The sequence below is a fragment of the Saccoglossus kowalevskii genome, chromosome 8 (assembly GCF_978046115.1).
Source record: "Saccoglossus kowalevskii chromosome 8, keSacKowa6.1, whole genome shotgun sequence".
NCBI lineage: Eukaryota > Metazoa > Hemichordata > Enteropneusta > Harrimaniidae > Saccoglossus > Saccoglossus kowalevskii.
This window is the reverse complement of record NC_140648.1, coordinates 25,894,115-25,913,875: the sequence shown is the minus strand read 5'-3', so window position 1 is coordinate 25,913,875 and position 19,761 is coordinate 25,894,115. Positions and strand designations below refer to the sequence as shown.

The 19,761-nt window shown below is 32.0% G+C and overlaps 1 protein-coding gene across 1 annotated transcript in view; it reads right to left on the bottom strand.

Annotated features, from left to right (window-relative positions):
- Positions 1 to 1,120: 1,120 nt before the first annotated feature.
- LOC102800459 (radical S-adenosyl methionine domain-containing protein 1, mitochondrial-like) overlaps positions 1,121 to 19,761 on the bottom strand; it is a 35,061-nt gene continuing 16,420 nt past the window's right edge. Inside the window, exons 6-12 of the mRNA XM_085502971.1 lie at positions 10,378 to 10,483; positions 9,624 to 9,716; positions 8,717 to 8,821; positions 7,681 to 7,747; positions 6,928 to 7,069; positions 6,460 to 6,618; positions 1,121 to 1,345 (exon numbers count right to left, since the gene is read on the bottom strand). Coding sequence (XP_085359097.1) covers positions 1,246 to 1,345; positions 6,460 to 6,618; positions 6,928 to 7,069; positions 7,681 to 7,747; positions 8,717 to 8,821; positions 9,624 to 9,716; positions 10,378 to 10,483 — 772 coding nt within the window. The 3' untranslated portion in view covers positions 1,121 to 1,245. The remainder of the gene's footprint in view (positions 1,346 to 6,459; positions 6,619 to 6,927; positions 7,070 to 7,680; positions 7,748 to 8,716; positions 8,822 to 9,623; positions 9,717 to 10,377; positions 10,484 to 19,761) is intronic.

Genomic DNA, 19,761 nt, shown 5'->3' with positions numbered 1-19,761 from the left:
ATTTACAACGACCGTTATCGTTAAAACGGTCATGTACGTATGGGTTATCACACCTACATACGTGTATGATGAAATGGTCAGAAAACTGAAATGTTATCTTGAATGTGAATCAGTTTTTTACACAGCAAAAACAATTACAGTAACAAATGACCTTGAAATATCTCTATCGTTTCCATAGTAACAAAGTACAGGGTTGGATACAATTTGTCCAGGAAACACAGTCAACATGGTCTGACCAATGTTATATTGGATGAATCATTGGGGGGGAGGGGAGGGGAGGCTTCATAAAAGCAGTTTATAAATTTGGGACAACCAAATCTACAAATCTATTACAAGTGCATATCACGGAAAATTTATATTTATTGTATCTCGATCATTAAAATAACATTTTGACCATGCACTTCTGTCATTTACACAAGTGCATGTGATACTAATGGTAATATAGGACAGCAAACTGATTAAAACCTGATAGAGTACAGGCTATTTTTTTAATTTTATTGAATAATTATTTATTTTGATTGAATTTATTTTATTGTTTATATAGTTTTTATGTGGTTTTAACATTGTCATTTTGAAGTAGGGCGTCAAAATGTTAAAACCACATAAAAATTATAAAAACATTATTTTTTTTTAATTTATTGAATAATTACTTATTTTGATTGAATTTAACAGTATTTTATTGTTTTATATAGTTTTTATGTGGTTTTAACATTGTCATTTTGAAGTAGGGCGTCAAAATGTTAAAACCACATAAAAATTATAAAAACATTATTTTCTTTTAATTTATTGAATAATTACTTATTTTGATTGAATTTAACAGTATTTTATTGTTTTATATAGTTTTTATGTGGTTTTAACATTTTGTCTTTTTGAAGTAGGGTGACAAAATGTTAAAACCACGTAAAAATTATGAAAAACAATAAAATACTGCTACTTCAAACAAAATAAATTACAATTCCAAATTGATACTGGCTATGTGACATTTTCAAGGTATATGCAGTTCTAAGGTACATCCTGGTAATTCTTTAACAGTGAAATGGGTATATATCAATCCCAGCTTGCAGCTTATTATTTGGAAAGGGGTATTTTTTGAATAAATTAATACAATTCTTCCATCACATTATTATTGTTACTTAAAATAATTTTTATTCATAAAAAGTTACAAATATTACATGAATTAAATTAATACAAGTCAAAAATTTGGGTTGCCACATGCCACATACTGCATTTTTCGATCTGAATAAGTCATCTACTGGGAAGATCTTGATAGTTGTGTAAATCTTGTAGAAGTGACGCCACAATACTGTTAACCACTGATATACCTTTACCAGAACAACGCAATATCCTGTAATATCAGAGCAAAGAAAGATTGGATTCAAGTTCATTGTGTTCCCCTCACACAGCATAGCAAATAATGGAATATCCCAAAAGTCTACAGTTTTGTAAACTTTGTCTGTTACCAAGCTAGGTCTCTTTTACAGTTACACTGGTATGCGAACACATTATAGAAACAACTCTACGATGACTGAACAACCAGTAGGTCATTCACCTTAGGTCATTCACATGAGAACCTTACATATGGAGAAGCAAATATGTAGAACTAATTATATGAATATATTCAAAATAAAATGACTAGACATTTTATTAACTGATGTAAAAGCGAGAGTTCAAATTTTTTTCATTATTTAATGACTTGTTTTAATACTAATCTATATAAAAACAAAATTATAACAATAAATGCCATTTTGGATTGACACACGTGTTCATTAGAATTGCATTTCGAATAAAAAAAATAATAAATACATTATCCATGAAATAGATAATAAACAAAGAAACAAATGCACACTATTTATTCATCATGTGAATCACATCCAGGAAATCAAAATAATGTTTATATCAAATTCAAACCATAACATGGAGCATAACTAACTAATGAATCAGACAATATCAGACAATATCACTGACAAAATCTGTCACTGTAACGCCATAAAATACAGCGTGCCGTAATTTTGCGATATTTTACAGGGTATTTTCATCCTACCATATTAGGAAATACAAATTCCAAATATGGAATGATTACGCGCGTAAACAACCTCTAATAATAAAATAAACATGGCTGCCATCAGGGTTTGACCAATTCCACACAAAGAAGTTCGCCGATTCTGTTCTAAACATTTTAGATTTCAATATTCCCATGATGTATCCTTGGATGTATAATATTAAGGTTATTACGAGGATACCTCAAGGTATGCACTCAGACAGTACGCAGTCTTATCGAACCTCTGCTGCCCGTGAGTCGATACTCCAGCTGTCTTTGTGCATACTTTGAGGCCTCCTCGTAATACATGTACTTAAAGTTATAAAATATCACTAGATAAAGAATATTCCTGAGAACAAAAATTTGGTGAATGTAACTTTGTTATATTATACACATTTTGAGCCAGAAAACAATGACAAGATTAACAAAATGTGTGTTTTCATTGTGAGGCTATTCATGTGCATGTGTTCTATGAGTGCTTCTGTATTTGCTCTATTGGTACCAAAAATTGACCTGGTCCAAAGACAAGTTGTTAATGTCCAAATTGGCATCCATATCGTATAAGCTTAACTTTGGTGTGACTAATTGCGATGACTTTTGGTTGCAAGAGACATCAATGCTAAACACCGATCTCAAGGAGTACTAAGCATTCATTGATCTCCAGGAAAGTGATTCCAAATTAGCAAACCTAACGTTTAAACATCAATTAATATCTGTAATAAACAATGTACTGGTTCCCCATTGCATCATCATTCTTGGGTCTTTTGTTATACAAAAGCTTGTTTTCGACTCCAGATAACAGAGACAATTTCTTCCAGAGCTTGATAAATGTAAATTTAAATTATTACGACTGAACTCGTGAGCAGAAGTTATGTAAGTAGAGCAGCCAGTTCAGATAGAGGGCCCTCTACCAACAACATACCATCTAAACGCAGTCACCAGGTGGGAACACAGCTTTGATATTATTGTCATTCAGTGATGACAAATTGAGTATTCCACAGTGAGAATTAAAATCTAGTTTCTGACAAATGCAGGGCATTTCTAAAAGAAAATATTTAGAGTTCTAGATTTTCAAAACAATTTAGAAATATCCCATCTGACCAAATCACAGAATCTTGTCTTTTTGATGATCGTGCTGGAAACAGTATGGGCCTAATATGATATATAGAAGATAATATTTGGTAATCGTAGTCCTAAATAACTATTAAAAATATGGCCTAATATGGCGTATGGGCCTAATATGTTTGATTCAGGAAAGGTATGCATTGTGCAGCAGTAGTTTTAGCCATTCCTCTTATGGTGAAAAAGAACACCTTACTCTGATGGATGTTGGGACTAGTATCCTCGGGGACGGAGCTACGTCACAAGACGTTCCACGTTGCTACGACGCGCACCACTGTACATGTATTTCTATGGGCTCTGTGGAACGCCGGTCGAGCCGGTGAATATTCGAGAAAACGACACAAACTCAACTTTGAAGTAATGCTGAACAACCAAATTTATATATGTTACACACGTAGGGCTAATCTTGTTACACTGTTCAGAGGAGTCTCAACAGTCATCCCAAAGTACCGTTTTCTGTGAGTTTTGGGCCTTTGTTTTCACCGCCGTGGGTTGCCAGGCAGTGAAAATGCCCGGATGTACGCCCCTGAGGATAGTTTCTCTATAGTTCCAGATTTAGAAAATATCGCAGGATGTGACAATTAATGACAAAATTTCCCCAACCAGTCAGTTCTGTTGCAAACAGTTTACTGTCCAGTGGCACTATGATAGTGTGGATAGTTTTCAGTCACCTCAACCACAGAGTCCGCATAATCTAAACAAGCAGCCTATCGGCTGAGATAGCTCCGCTGTTAGCAATGATGAAGACATCATTAGAAAATGAACAATATGAATAGTATCAAAGCAATCGGACTTACGGTTTTTAACAAGAAGTCGAAAATATCACTTTTTACCGAAAATTACAAAAATATTCACCAAAATAAATTAATTAGAGAATTGAAGATATCATCACAAAATGAACAAATCTGAGAGGTCCACATGTAGTACCTATATATGTAATATCAAAGCAATCGGACTTACAGTTTTCAACAAGAAGTCGAAAATATCACTTTTTACCAAAAATGACAAAAATATTCACCAAAATTAGAGAATTAAAGATATCATTACAAAATGAACAAATCTGAGAGAGGTCCACTTGTAGTACCTATATATGTAGTATTAAAGCAATTGGACTTGCGGTTTTTAACAAGAAGTCGAAAATATCACTTTTTACCAAAAATGACAAAAATATTCACCAAAATTAGAGAATTAAAGATATCATTAAAAAATGAACAAATCTGAGAGAGGTCCACATGTAGTACCTATATATGTAATATCAAAGCAATTGCACTTGCGGTTTTTAACAAGAAGTCGAAAATATAACTTTTTACCAAAAATGACAAAAATATTCACCAAAATTAGAGAATTGAAGATATCATCACGAAATGAATAAATCTGAGAGAGGTCCACATGTAGTACCTATATATGTAGTATCAAAGCGATTTGACTTGCGGTTTTTAACAAGAAGTCGAAAATATCACTTTTTACCAAAAATGACAAAAATATTCACCAAAATTAGAGAATTAAAGATATCATTACAAAATCAACAAATCTGAGAGAGGTCCACATGTAGTACCTATATATGTGATATCAAAGCAATTGCACTTGCGGTTTTTAACAAGAAGTCGAAAATATCACTTTTTACCAAAAATGACAAAAATATTCACCAAAATTAGTGAATTGAAGATATGATCATGAAATGAACAAATCTGAGAGAGGTCTACCCAAGGTACATATTCACCAAGTATCAAAGCATTCAGGCTTGTAGTTTTCAAGAAAAAGTCGAAAAAGTAAAACATTGACAGGGACGATGGACGACGGACACCGGACAACGACGGACAATCACTCATATGATAAGCTCCGCTCGACAAAGTCGACAGCGCAGCTAAAAACATAAAGTTAATTCATACATGCCTGAGATCCGGTTATGGAGAAGGTAATAATTGCTTGATTTTGGTGTATTTTTCCACCCAATATGATTACTGGGTTACTTAATGTATGGCACATACATAATAATACTTAACTATAAATTTGAAATTGCACTAAATTTTCCCGGTACTCGTAGAATTTTAATACATACACTATGTTCAAATTAAATATTAAGCTTAATTTATCACCCATCGTCATAGATCACATTTGGTTAATATCAATAGTATAATAATATAATCAGTCAGATGTACCATATGCTGCATGGTTTTGTAAATGTATATTGCATGCCCATATCAAGTTCATTCATTTATGATTTGTATGGTAACACAATGACAGCCATATACACAAAGGCCCCCGAAGTTACTGGATCTGATCACAGACATGTGTTAGTGATTATACGATGCATGTTTCTTTATTAGTTTCAGTGTTTACCAAGATCACCAATGCAACGAAACCATAGTCTAATTGTTTTAAACAATTAATTAAAAAACCTGAAATTTTAGACCATATCCTATAATTTTTGTAGTTACACATCCCATAACTCAAGGATTTTCATAAAGGACTTTAAATTAAATAAATTGCATGGTTCAAAATAAATTATTAAGTCACAAGGAATCAGTATTAATCACAATTGTGCATTGTAAATAACGTGTGTTAAAATACAACTACAAATATCAGATGTGAATTTAGTATGAAAATATTATTTCACTCAGTACACAGACTTATGCAAATTAATATGTAAATTAGTTCCATATATGGTAGACCTAAAATTAATAATAAATGTAAAAAATGTAATAAATGTAAACAATAATATAAAAAACATTGTTTATACCATGCATATGTATTCTGTCAACATTTACACAAATAAAGTATGATTTAATTTACCTGAAATTTTTTTTGTTTTTATTAAAATATTATTATTCATTGAAGGAATAAATGACACATACGGATCACTAAACAATTGAGTAATGAAAATATTCTGTAAGTAACTGAATACATTGACAGCTGTGACTTGGCATGGTATCACTGGCACTGTAAGCTCAATGGTAAATGTGTTCCTAAATGTAATTTTGATAAATGGACACGTTCCAAAAATATTAAAAGTCTTCTATCTACAACTATTAGTACTAAGGCATTTATTTCTTACAGACCAAATACAACATTTGCTCTACTGGGTCAAAAAAAAATCTGTTTCTGGGTAAAGTTTTTTAAAATATATCATTAACTACTTCCAAGGGCAGCCTTTGGAATGTACGTGATGGTCAACCAGTAAAAGATATTTTTTTATTTTTGGGTTAGAAGTGGATTATGTAAATGGCACTATACATGCAACTACTTCTAATAGAACAAGTACGGTATATATTTTTTAATGCGTCATTTTCAATACTTACTTATCATCAAACTTCATGAGTCCATTGTTAATGAATTCCTCCAAGGCCAGAGAATCACCAAACACTTTCAGCAGACTGACATCTTCAGAAAACTGTCTCCATCTCACATCTTGGATACCATGTCTTGTACGGAGACCTACCATCAGTAGTTCTTCCAGACTGAAATGAAGAGTACATCCAGAGATTACAAATGTATATGCAAATATGGGAGAAACAATTATTAATTAAAAAAATCTAGGTTATAATAATAGACACAGTCTATTTTTTACACATGAAACTAAATTTGTAATTTGTTTGTTTTGCTGGCTGTTCAAGCATCTGAAGAGAAAACTTACGTTCACATAATATATACATATCACATCAACCGGACTATTTGTTTTCAAGAAGCATAAAATTCACTAAAATTCGAGAAGGTATATTGTTATAAAAAATTACAAGAATTGGATAAAAACAATATTTACAACTTACATATCTATTTTGGTTTGTGTAGTACATTTTCTGGTTGCATGTCCATAATTTTCAACTTCTCTCATCCATGGTTCTGGTTCCAATGTCTGGATTCTTGCTTCTCGTTTATTAACATTTTTCCTACAAAATCGCCCATGTGCACCTGATTAAAAAAAAAATGAATAAAGTTACAAATTCAAGTAAATATATAACCCTTAGCACATGTATAACATGTATTAGGTAATTTAGGTACAATACAATTAATAATATTTAATATAGAATTATAATTTTTTTTACTGCTAATGATAAAAGAGATTATTGAGATTCCAAAATTTTCAGTTTGACCAATTTATTTTTTTGCAAATGATTGGTCAATTGTTTGTGAAATAAACGTCTTAAGTAAGTATATGTAAGTATTTCAGTGAAAAACATGAATGGAAAATTTGGGGGAAAAATTTCTGTTGTTGCCCTGATTCAAAAAATACTATTTCAAAGACCAATTGATTTTCCAAAACAAAACCAGGCCTGTGTTTAAAGTAATTTTAGTTTACATATATTTTGTAGATTGAATTACAAAAAATTATTCACACATTGTTATTATTATTTGATTATCAATCAGTACTTGCGATATGATTCTTTTTTTCACTTGCATGTTTATTTACATGGCAATGATTAACTTTTAATCTTCAATATTTATTTTGTTCACCCTATGTGAACACTAACATCAAAAAAATCTGTGGTTAATGAGATTTAGTAGACAGTTTGTATACTCACCAGGTCCAACACCAATGTACTGTCCTCCATTCCAATAGTTTTTATTGTGAACACTTTCTGCTCCAACCTTAAATTTGAATAAATTCACCAACTTAGAAAGGTAAAAATAACCACAAACATACAGGGATTTAAAAATAAACCTGGTACGAGAAACATAACAATATCAATTCCTCAGCGAACTCCTACTAAACCACTATTTCAAAAATTGAGATGGGTGACTGTGATGGATAGGGTTTGATTACCGGCACTCTGTTATGGTCTATAAACCATTAAATAATCTTGCTCCAGCTTATATGAGACAAATATTTAAATTGACCAGAGAAGTCAGCACTAGGTATACCAGAAATTCAGACAGATCCAAGTTACACTTGGCTCCTCGTAAAATTCTTAAAGTATATTCAGATAGCTTCCAATTCTCGGCTGCTTAATTTTGGAATAAAATACCTCTATCAATTCTTGATAGCGACTCAATTGGAGTTTTTAAAAGTACCTATTTTAAATGGTTCATGTCAAAAATTTAGTTGTTATGTAATATTTCTGTACTTCTTTATTTAAAAATGTATTACTAATTTCAGTATATAGTACTCATTTTTGAGGAAATGTTTGAGATAAGCCTATGGCGTAACATGTTTTTATCCTCTTTAAATAAAGTCTATTCTTATTAATATCAAATGACAGAAAACACCAAATTAGAAAAAAAAGATCTATGGAGGAAAAACATTTTATAAAGTCATGTTCACTACCAGTATATGGCATACAGAAAGAAATTTACTAGAAATTGATAAGCATATATAAATATTTCCATAAACAATCACAAGATCTTAAATCAAATGAAAGGCAAAACATTATGATCTGGCAAAATTGATTAAAAATACTTTTCTAAAAAGATATGTTTTTTACTTGTGTATAGCAGTTTTCTTTAATCTTTTTTATTTTATGCTATTACTTTAGCTCTGTGTTTTTTCTTAGTGTTTTCTGAAATTAAAGTTACAGTGCAATAATTCTGTGAAGTGGGAATACTTTGGAGCCAGCTTACATTTTTTGCAAAGTTTGAGACTTCATATCTTGTGAACCCAGCTGCTTTTAACGTTTCCACTGCCATTTCATACATATCTGCCATAGTGTCATCATCTGGAATACTCTAATAGTGAAGGAAAACACAAATTAGTGTCACTAATTACCTGAAATGACAACACATTAAGTGTCACTCTTACCCAAATGTAATGAATAATTGATAATTGTTCGACTTTTTTGAGATCCTGCTGGTTGCGTGAAATCAAATCTAAAAACAGCACAAAAATGTCAGGCAATATGCAAGATTTCGCGGTGAACAGAAATCCACAATATTTACAGCATAATATTTACGACGTCAAAAGATCGATGTTGGATAAAAAACTTATTTCCTTTAGTTTGGGGGTGGGGGGTTTTGACCTCAAAAAGTTTCCATCCTACAAAAACAATTTTATTTTTTAATGAAGTCAAAAAAATCTGGGAGTATTTGTAGTTCATTTTTTTCTATCCAATCATGGAAATAACCGAAAAGGAAAAAAAAACACATCCAGAAAATGGTTTGGTTCGAGTGTAAATCTGTGCGTCAAATGTATCAATTTGAATGTTGTCTGACGCCATGACCAATATATATCAATTAAGTGTCAGTGGGGGGTAGGGGGGTTTGGAAAAAAACTAAAGGAATTAAGTTTTTTATCCGACATCGATCTTTTGACGTCGTCCCTAACCGATGTGCATAATGGTATTATTGATCTCAAAACTTTTCGAAAGATCTGAGCACAACTTTAAATAACGGGATGAGACTTTAACTAAGCATATTTTTAGTAACTCTGTTATGAAAGATTCATAGTTTACTTTCAACAATCTTACAACAGTTGAATGTGTATGTTGTATTTCACAAAATCTGATAATAAGAAATTGAAATGAATTCCTACCAGATCTCCTTTCGACAACAACTTGAATAAAGCAGTTCCTCTTTCGAGTGTGAGCTGATACAGAGATATATGGTCGTCAGATAAAGAAACAATCTGCAAATTAGAACAAAAATCCTACATTCTGAGCACTACCAATACATTCCAATTGTTGAACTGTAACTGACTAAAACCTGTTAGTGTATATGTTAAAATATAATTGATTACAGGTGACAACTTTAATATCATTCTTGTCTTTTATGACTTTTTTTGTAAGTGTTGTGTTGAGTGATAACCATACACTGTAGAATACTTTATTTTCGCTTGGAATTAATTTTTGCTATTTTCGCTGAAGGAATGATTCAGTGAAAATAAAATCCAGCGAATATACCTTTTTTCTTATATTTTACCTGTAAATTGTGAAAAACCAATGAAAATAAATTCCATACAAAGCACCAAAAATGTCTTTACAGCGAAAATTAATTCCAGCTAGAATAAAGTATTTTCCAGTAATTTGCTCATTTTTCCATGTAAAACATTTTGTATATCATGAACAGAAAAGTGTGTGGTAATCTTTTTATTGAATAGCAAATGCCATCCACCATTTGAACAACCACAACACTACAGGTGCCACATTTTGCAGTATTTTATAACGTAATTTTCCATTGACAATACTGGTCTCAATCAAAATGTTTGGAAAAAAATATGAAAAAAATCCATGTTTTTATATTATGAATGGTGTGGAAGTTGACTTTGGCAGTCACTGTGTTAAACAAACCTGCTGCAATTCTTGTTTCCATTCTTCAACTGTCTGTCCATGCCTACCAAATATTAGATCCAATGAAGTACATCCTGGGTATAGAATTTTAGCTTCTTCAATACATCTATAAGTAAATATACTGGATATCTAGATATTTTTAAATGTTAGTTTTGTCAGCACAGTTTTCAGAACAGTGTGTGTGCATATTTTATTATTTCCCTGTTCTCTGTTGTTGTTTTTTTACATCATCCGAACTAGACAAATATTAATTAAACATTGATTGCAATTGATCGTAACATAGGAAACCTTCAACTATGACTAAGCATGCCAAATAATTTTGACAATTGTTTTAATTAATTACTAGCTTTTATCGGTAAATACAAAGATTTCTAAAAAGTGGCTGTTATTCAAATGTGAACATTTGTAATTATGCGAGCAGCTACATTCTGCTACATAGATGAGTTGGCAACCCTTTAATATTGTAGTACTGTAAAATCTGTATTAGAAGCTGCGGCTTCTATTAAAATGGTACAATACAACACAGGGGATGTGGTTTCTATTAAGAGCATCTACACATATGAGAAATGGTGAATTTTTGGTTCTCAATTGTTCAAAAAGAATGGGTGCGACTGCGGTTTCTAATACAGATTTTACGGTAATGCTTACTTCAATGAGTCTTCCACTGTGTGATCTCTACCAAGTGTCTTTAAATCTTAAATATTGTACTAATGCTTACTTCAATGAGTCTTCCACTGTGTTATCTCTACCAATGTCTTTAAATCTTAAATATTGTACTAATGCTTACTTCAATGAGTCTTCCACTGTGTTATCTCTACCAAGTGTCTTTAAATCTTAAATATTGTACTAATGCTTACGTCAATGAGTCTTCCACTGAGTGATCTCTACCAAGTGTCTTTAAATCTTAAATATTGTACTAATGCTTACTTCAATGAGTCTTCCACTGAGTGATCTCTACCAAGTGTCTATAAATCTTAAATATTGTACTAATGCTTACTTCAATGAGTCTTCCACTGAGTGATCTCTACCAAGTGTCTTTAAATCTTAAATATTGTACTAATGCTTACTTCAATGAGTCTTCCACTGTGTGATCTCTACCAAGTGTCTTTAAATCTTAAATATTGTACTAATGCTTACTTCAATGAGTCTTCCACTGTGTTATCTCTACCAAGTGTCTTTAAATCTTAAATATTGTACTAATGCTTACGTCAATGAGTCTTCCACTGTGTGATCTCTACCAAGTGTCTATAAATCTTAAATATTGTACTAATGCTTACTTCAATGAGTCTTCCACTGAGTGATCTCTACCATGTCTTTAAATCTTAAATATTGTACTATTGCTTACTTCAATGAGTCTTCCACTGTATGATCTCTACCAAGTGTCTATAAATCTTAAATATTGTACTAATGCTTACTTCAATGAGTCTTCCACTATGTGATCTCTACCAAGTGTCTTTAAATCTTAAATATTGTACTAATGCTTACTTCAATGAGTCTTCCACTGTGTTATCTCTACCAAGTGTCTTTAAATCTTAAATATTGTACTAATGCTTACTTCAATGAGTCTTCCACTGAGTGATCTCTACCAAGTGTCTTTAAATCTTAAATATTGTACTAATGCTTACTTCAATGAGTCTTCCACTGAGTGATCTCTACCAAGTGTCTTTAAATCTTAAATATTGTACTAATGCTTACTTCAATGAGTCTTCCACTGAGTGATCTCTACCAAGTGTCTTTAAATCTTAAATATTGTACTAATGCTTACTTCAATGAGTCTTCCACTGAGTGATCTCTACCAAGTGTCTTTAAATCTTAAATATTGTACTAATGCTTACTTCAATGAGTCTTCCACTGAGTGATCTCTACCAAGTGTCTTTAAATCTTAAATATTGTACTAATGCTTACTTCAATGAGTCTTCCACTGAGTGATCTCTACCAAGTGTCTTTAAATCTTAAATATTGTACTAATTCTTACTTCAATGAGTCTTCCACTGTGTGATCTCTACCAAGTGTCTTTAAATCTTAAATATTGTACTAATGCTTACTTCAATGAGTCTTCCACTGAGTGATCTCTACCAAGTGTCTTTAAATCTTAAATATTGTACTAATTCTTACTTCAATGAGTCTTCCACTGAGTGATCTCTACCAAGTGTCTTTAAATCTTAAATATTGTACTAATGCTTACTTCAATGAGTCTTCCACTGAGTGATCTCTACCAAGTGTCTTTAAATCTTAAATATTGTACTAATGCTTACTTCAATGAGTCTTCCACTGTGTGATCTCTACCAAGTGTCTTTAAATCTTAAATATTGTACTAATGCTTACTTCAATGAGTCTTCCACTGAGTGATCTCTACCAAGTGTCTTTAAATCTTAAATATTGTACTAATGCTTACTTCAATGAGTCTTCCACTGTGTGATCTCTACCAAGTGTCTTTAAATCTTAAATATTGTACTAATGCTTACTTCAATGAGTCTTCCACTGAGTGATCTCTACCAAGTGTCTTTAAATCTTAAATATTGTACTAATGCTTACTTCAATGAGTCTTCCACTGAGTGATCTCTACCAAGTGTCTTTAAATCTTAAATATTGTACTAATGCTTACTTCAATGAGTCTTCCACTGTGTGATCTCTACCAAGTGTCTTTAAATCTTAAATATTGTACTAATGCTTACTTCAATGAGTCTTCCACTGTGTGATCTCTACCAAGTGTCTATAAATCTTAAATATTGTACTAATGCTTACTTCAATGAGTCTTCCACTGTGTGATCTCTACCAAGTGTCTTTAAATCTTAAATATTGTACTAATGCTTACTTCAATGAGTCTTCCACTGAGTGATCTCTACCAAGTGTCTATAAATCTTAAATATTGTACTAATGCTTACTTCAATGAGTCTTCCACTGTGTGATCTCTACCAAGTGTCTATAAATCTTAAATATTGTACTAATGCTTACTTCAATGAGTCTTCCACTGTGTGATCTCTACCAAGTGTCTTTAAATCTTAAATATTGTACTAATGCTTACTTCAATGAGTCTTCCACTGAGTGATCTCTACCAAGTGTCTATAAATCTTAAATATTGTACTAATGCTTACTTCAATGAGTCTTCCACTGTGTGATCTCTACCAAGTGTCTTTAAATCTTAAATATTGTACTAATGCTTACTTCAATGAGTCTTCCACTGTGTGATCTCTACCAAGTGTCTTTAAATCTTAAATATTGTACTAATGCTTACTTCAATGAGTCTTCCACTGAGTGATCTCTACCAAGTGTCTTTAAATCTTAAATATTGTACTAATGCTTACTTCAATGAGTCTTCCACTGTGTGATCTCTACCAAGTGTCTTTAAATCTTAAATATTGTACTAATGCTTACTTCAATGAGTCTTCCACTGTGTGATCTCTACCAAGTGTCTATAAATCTTAAATATTGTACTAATGCTTACTTCAATGAGTCTTCCACTGTGTGATCTCTACCAAGTGTCTTTAAATCTTAAATATTGTACTAATGCTTACTTCAATGAGTCTTCCACTGTGTGATCTCTACCAAGTGTCTTTAAATCTTAAATATTGTACTAATGCTTACTTCAATGAGTCTTCCACTGTGTGATCTCTACCAAGTGTCTTTAAATCTTAAATATTGTACTAATGCTTACTTCAATGAGTCTTCCACTGAGTGATCTCTACCAAGTGTCTTTAAATCTTAAATATTGTACTAATGCTTACTTCAATGAGTCTTCCACTGAGTGATCTCTACCAAGTGTCTTTAAATCTTAAATATTGTACTAATGCTTACTTCAATGAGTCTTCCACTGTGTGATCTCTACCAAGTGTCTTTAAATCTTAAATATTGTACTAATGCTTACTTCAATGAGTCTTCCACTGTGTGATCTCTACCAAGTGTCTTTAAATCTTAAATATTGTACTAATGCTTACTTCAATGAGTCTTCCACTGTGTGATCTCTACCAAGTGTCTTTAAATCTTAAATATTGTACTAATGCTTACTTCAATGAGTCTTCCACTGTGTGATCTCTACCAAGTGTCTTTAAATCTTAAATATTGTACTAATGCTTACTTCAATGAGTCTTCCACTGTGTGATCTCTACCAAGTGTCTTTAAATCTTAAATATTGTACTAATGCTTACTTCAATGAGTCTTCCACTGTGTGATCTCTACCAAGTGTCTATAAATCTTAAATATTGTACTAATGCTTACTTCAATGAGTCTTCCACTGTGTGATCTCTACCAAGTGTCTTTAAATCTTAAATATTGTACTAATGCTTACTTCAATGAGTCTTCCACTGAGTGATCTCTACCAAGTGTCTTTAAATCTTAAATATTGTACTAATGCTTACTTCAATGAGTCTTCCACTGTGTGATCTCTACCAAGTGTCTTTAAATCTTAAATATTGTACTAATGCTTACTTCAATGAGTCTTCCACTGTGTGATCTCTACCAAGTGTCTATAAATCTTAAATATTGTACTAATGCTTACTTCAATGAGTCTTCCACTGTGTGATCTCTACCATGTCTTTAAATCTTAAATATTGTACTAATGCTTACTTCAATGAGTCTTCCACTGTGTGATCTCTACCATGTCTTTAAATCTTAAATATTGTACTAATGCTTACTTCAATGAGTCTTCCACTGAGTGATCTCTACCAAGTGTCTTTAAATCTTAAATATTGTACTAATGCTTACTTCAATGAGTCTTCCACTGTGTGATCTCTACCAAGTGTCTTTAAATCTTAAATATTGTACTAATGCTTACTTCAATGAGTCTTCCACTGAGTGATCTCTACCAAGTGTCTTTAAATCTTAAATATTGTACTAATGCTTACTTCAATGAGTCTTCTACTGTGTGATCTCTACCAAGTGTCTATAAATCTTAAATATTGTACTAATGCTTACTTCAATGAGTCTTCTACTGTGTGATCTCTACCAAGTGTCTTTAAATCATAAATATTGTACTAATGCTTACTTCAATGAGTCTTCCACTGTGTGATCTCTACCATGTCTTTAAATCTTAAATATTGTACTAATGCTTACTTCAATGAGTCTTCCACTGAGTGATCTCTACCAAGTGTCTTTAAATCTTAAATATTGTACTAATGCTTACTTCAATGAGTCTTCCACTGTGTGATCTCTACCAAGTGTCTTTAAATCTTAAATATTGTACTAATGCTTACTTCAATGAGTCTTCCACTGAGTGATCTCTACCAAGTGTCTTTAAATCTTAAATATTGTACTAATGCTTACTTCAATGAGTCTTCCACTGAGTGATCTCTACCAAGTGTCTTTAAATCTTAAATATTGTACTAATGCTTACTTCAATGAGTCTTCCACTGTGTGATCTCTACCAAGTGTCTTTAAATCTTAAATATTGTACTAATGCTTACTTCAATGAGTCTTCCACTGTGTGATCTCTACCAAGTGTCTTTAAATCTTAAATATTGTACTAATGCTTACTTCAATGAGTCTTCCACTGTGTGATCTCTACCAAGTGTCTTTAAATCTTAAATATTGTACTAATGCTTACTTCAATGAGTCTTCCACTGTGTGATCTCTACCAAGTGTCTTTAAATCTTAAATATTGTACTAATGCTTACTTCAATGAGTCTTCCACTGTGTGATCTCTACCAAGTGTCTTTAAATCTTAAATATTGTACTAATGCTTACTTCAATGAGTCTTCCACTGAGTGATCTCTACCAAGTGTCTTTAAATCTTAAATATTGTACTAATGCTTACTTCAATGAGTCTTCCACTGTGTGATCTCTACCAAGTGTCTTTAAATCTTAAATATTGTACTAATGCTTACTTCAATGAGTCTTCCACTGAGTGATCTCTACCAAGTGTCTTTAAATCTTAAATATTGTACTAATGCTTACTTCAATGAGTCTTCCACTGAGTGATCTCTACCAAGTGTCTTTAAATCTTAAATATTGTACTAATGCTTACTTCAATGAGTCTTCCACTGTGTGATCTCTACCAAGTGTCTTTAAATCTTAAATATTGTACTAATGCTTACTTCAATGAGTCTTCCACTGTGTGATCTCTACCAAGTGTCTTTAAATCTTAAATATTGTACTAATGCTTACTTCAATGAGTCTTCCACTGTGTGATCTCTACCAAGTGTCTTTAAATCTTAAATATTGTACTAATGCTTACTTCAATGAGTCTTCCACTGAGTGATCTCTACCAAGTGTCTTTAAATCTTAAATATTGTACTAATGCTTACTTCAATGAGTCTTCCACTGAGTGATCTCTACCAAGTGTCTTTAAATCTTAAATATTGTACTAATGCTTACTTCAATGAGTCTTCTACTGTGTGATCTCTACCAAGTGTCTATAAATCTTAAATATTGTACTAATGCTTACTTCAATGAGTCTTCCACTGTGTGATCTCTACCAAGTGTCTTTAAATCTTAAATATTGTACTAATGCTTACTTCAATGAGTCTTCCACTGTGTGATCTCTACCAAGTGTCTTTAAATCTTAAATATTGTACTAATGCTTACTTCAATGAGTCTTCCACTGAGTGATCTCTACCAAGTGTCTTTAAATCTTAAATATTGTACTAATGCTTACTTCAATGAGTCTTCCACTGTGTGATCTCTACCAAGTGTCTTTAAATCTTAAATATTGTACTAATGCTTACTTCAATGAGTCTTCCACTGTGTGATCTCTACCAAGTGTCTTTAAATCTTAAATATTGTACTAATGCTTACTTCAATGAGTCTTCCACTGTGTGATCTCTACCAAGTGTCTTTAAATCTTAAATATTGTACTAATGCTTACTTCAATGAGTCTTCCACTGAGTGATCTCTACCAAGTGTCTTTAAATCTTAAATATTGTACTAATGCTTACTTCAATGAGTCTTCCACTGTGTGATCTCTACCAAGTGTCTTTAAATCTTAAATATTGTACTAATGCTTACTTCAATGAGTCTTCCACTGAGTGATCTCTACCAAGTGTCTTTAAATCTTAAATATTGTACTAATGCTTACTTCAATGAGTCTTCCACTGTGTGATCTCTACCAAGTGTCTTTAAATCTTAAATATTGTACTAATGCTTACTTCAATGAGTCTTCCACTGTGTGATCTCTACCAAGTGTCTTTAAATCTTAAATATTGTACTAATGCTTACTTCAATGAGTCTTCCACTGTGTGATCTCTACCAAGTGTCTTTAAATCTTAAATATTGTACTAATGCTTACTTCAATGAGTCTTCCACTGAGTGATCTCTACCAAGTGTCTTTAAATCTTAAATATTGTACTAATGCTTACTTCAATGAGTCTTCCACTGAGTGATCTCTACTAAGTGTCTTTAAATCTTAAATATTGTACTAATGCTTACTTCAATGAGTCTTCCACTATGTGATCTCTACCAAGTGTCTTTAAATCTTAAATATTGTACTAATGCTTACTTCAATGAGTCTTCCACTATGTGATCTCTACCAAGTGTCTTTAAATCTTAAATATTGTACTAATGCTTACTTCAATGAGTCTTCCACTGAGTGATCTCTACCAAGTGTCTATAAATCTTAAATATTGTACTAATGCTTACTTCAATGAGTCTTCCACTATGTGATCTCTACCAAGTGTCTTTAAATCTTAAATATTGTACTAATGCTTACTTCAATGAGTCTTCCACTGTGTGATCTCTACCAAGTGTCTTTAAATCTTAAATATTGTACTAATGCTTACTTCAATGAGTCTTCCACTGTGTGATCTCTACCAAGTGTCTTTAAATCTTAAATATTGTACTAATGCTTACTTCAATGAGTCTTCCACTGAGTGATCTCTACCAAGTGTCTTTAAATCTTAAATATTGTACTAATGCTTACTTCAATGAGTCTTCCACTGAGTGATCTCTACTAAGTGTCTTTAAATCTTAAATATTGTACTAATGCTTACTTCAATGAGTCTTCCACTATGTGATCTCTACCAAGTGTCTTTAAATCTTAAATATTGTACTAATGCTTACTTCAATGAGTCTTCCACTATGTGATCTCTACCAAGTGTCTTTAAATCTTAAATATTGTACTAATGCTTACTTCAATGAGTCTTCCACTGAGTGATCTCTACCAAGTGTCTATAAATCTTAAATATTGTACTAATGCTTACTTCAATGAGTCTTCCACTATGTGATCTCTACCAAGTGTCTTTAAATCTTAAATATTGTACTAATGCTTACTTCAATGAGTCTTCCACTGTGTGATCTCTACCAAGTGTCTTTAAATCTTAAATATTGTACTAATGCTTACTTCAATGAGTCTACCACTGTGTGATCTCTACCAAGTGTCTTTAAATCTTAAATATTGTACTAATGCTTACTTCAATGAGTCTTCCACAGTGTGATCTCTACCAAGTGTCTTTAAATCTTAAATATTGTACTAATGCTTACTTCAATGAGTCTTCCACTGTGTGATCTCTACCAAGTGTCTTTAAATCTTAAATATTGTACTAATGCTTACTTCAATGAGTCTTCCACTGTGTGATCTCTACCAAGTGTCTTTAAATCTTAAATATTGTACTAATGCTTACTTCAATGAGTCTTCCACTGTGTGATCTCTACCAAGTGTCTTTAAATCTTAAATATTGTACTAATGCTTACTTCAATGAGTCTTCCACTGTGTTATCTCTACCAAGTGTCTTTAAATCTTAAATATTGTACTAATGCTTACTTCAATGAGTCTTCCACTGTGTTATCTCTACCAAGTGTCTTTAAATCTTAAATATTGTACTAATGCTTACTTCAATGAGTCTTCCACTGAGTGATCTCTACCAAGTGTCTTTAAATCTTAAATATTGTACTAATGCTTACTTCAATGAGTCTTCCACTGTGTTATCTCTACCAAGTGTCTTTAAATCTTAAATATTGTACTAATGCTTACTTCAATGAGTCTTCCACTGAGTGATCTCTACCAAGTGTCTTTAAATCTTAAATATTGTACTAATGCTTACTTCAATGAGTCTTCCACTGTGTTATCTCTACCAAGTGTCTTTAAATCTTAAATATTGTACTAATGCTTACTTCAATGAGTCTTCCACTGAGTGATCTCTACCAAGTGTCTTTAAATCTTAAATATTGTACTAATGCTTACTTCAATGAGTCTTCCACTGAGTGATCTCTACCAAGTGTCTTTAAATCTTAAATATTGTACTAATGCTTACTTCAATGAGTCTTCCACTGAGTGATCTCTACCAAGTGTCTTTAAATCTTAAATATTGTACTAATGCTTACTTCAATGAGTCTTCCACTGTGTGATCTCTACCAAGTGTCTTTAAATCTTAAATATTGTACTAATGCTTACTTCAATGAGTCTTCCACTGTGTGATCTCTACCAAGTGTCTTTAAATCTTAAATATTGTACTAATG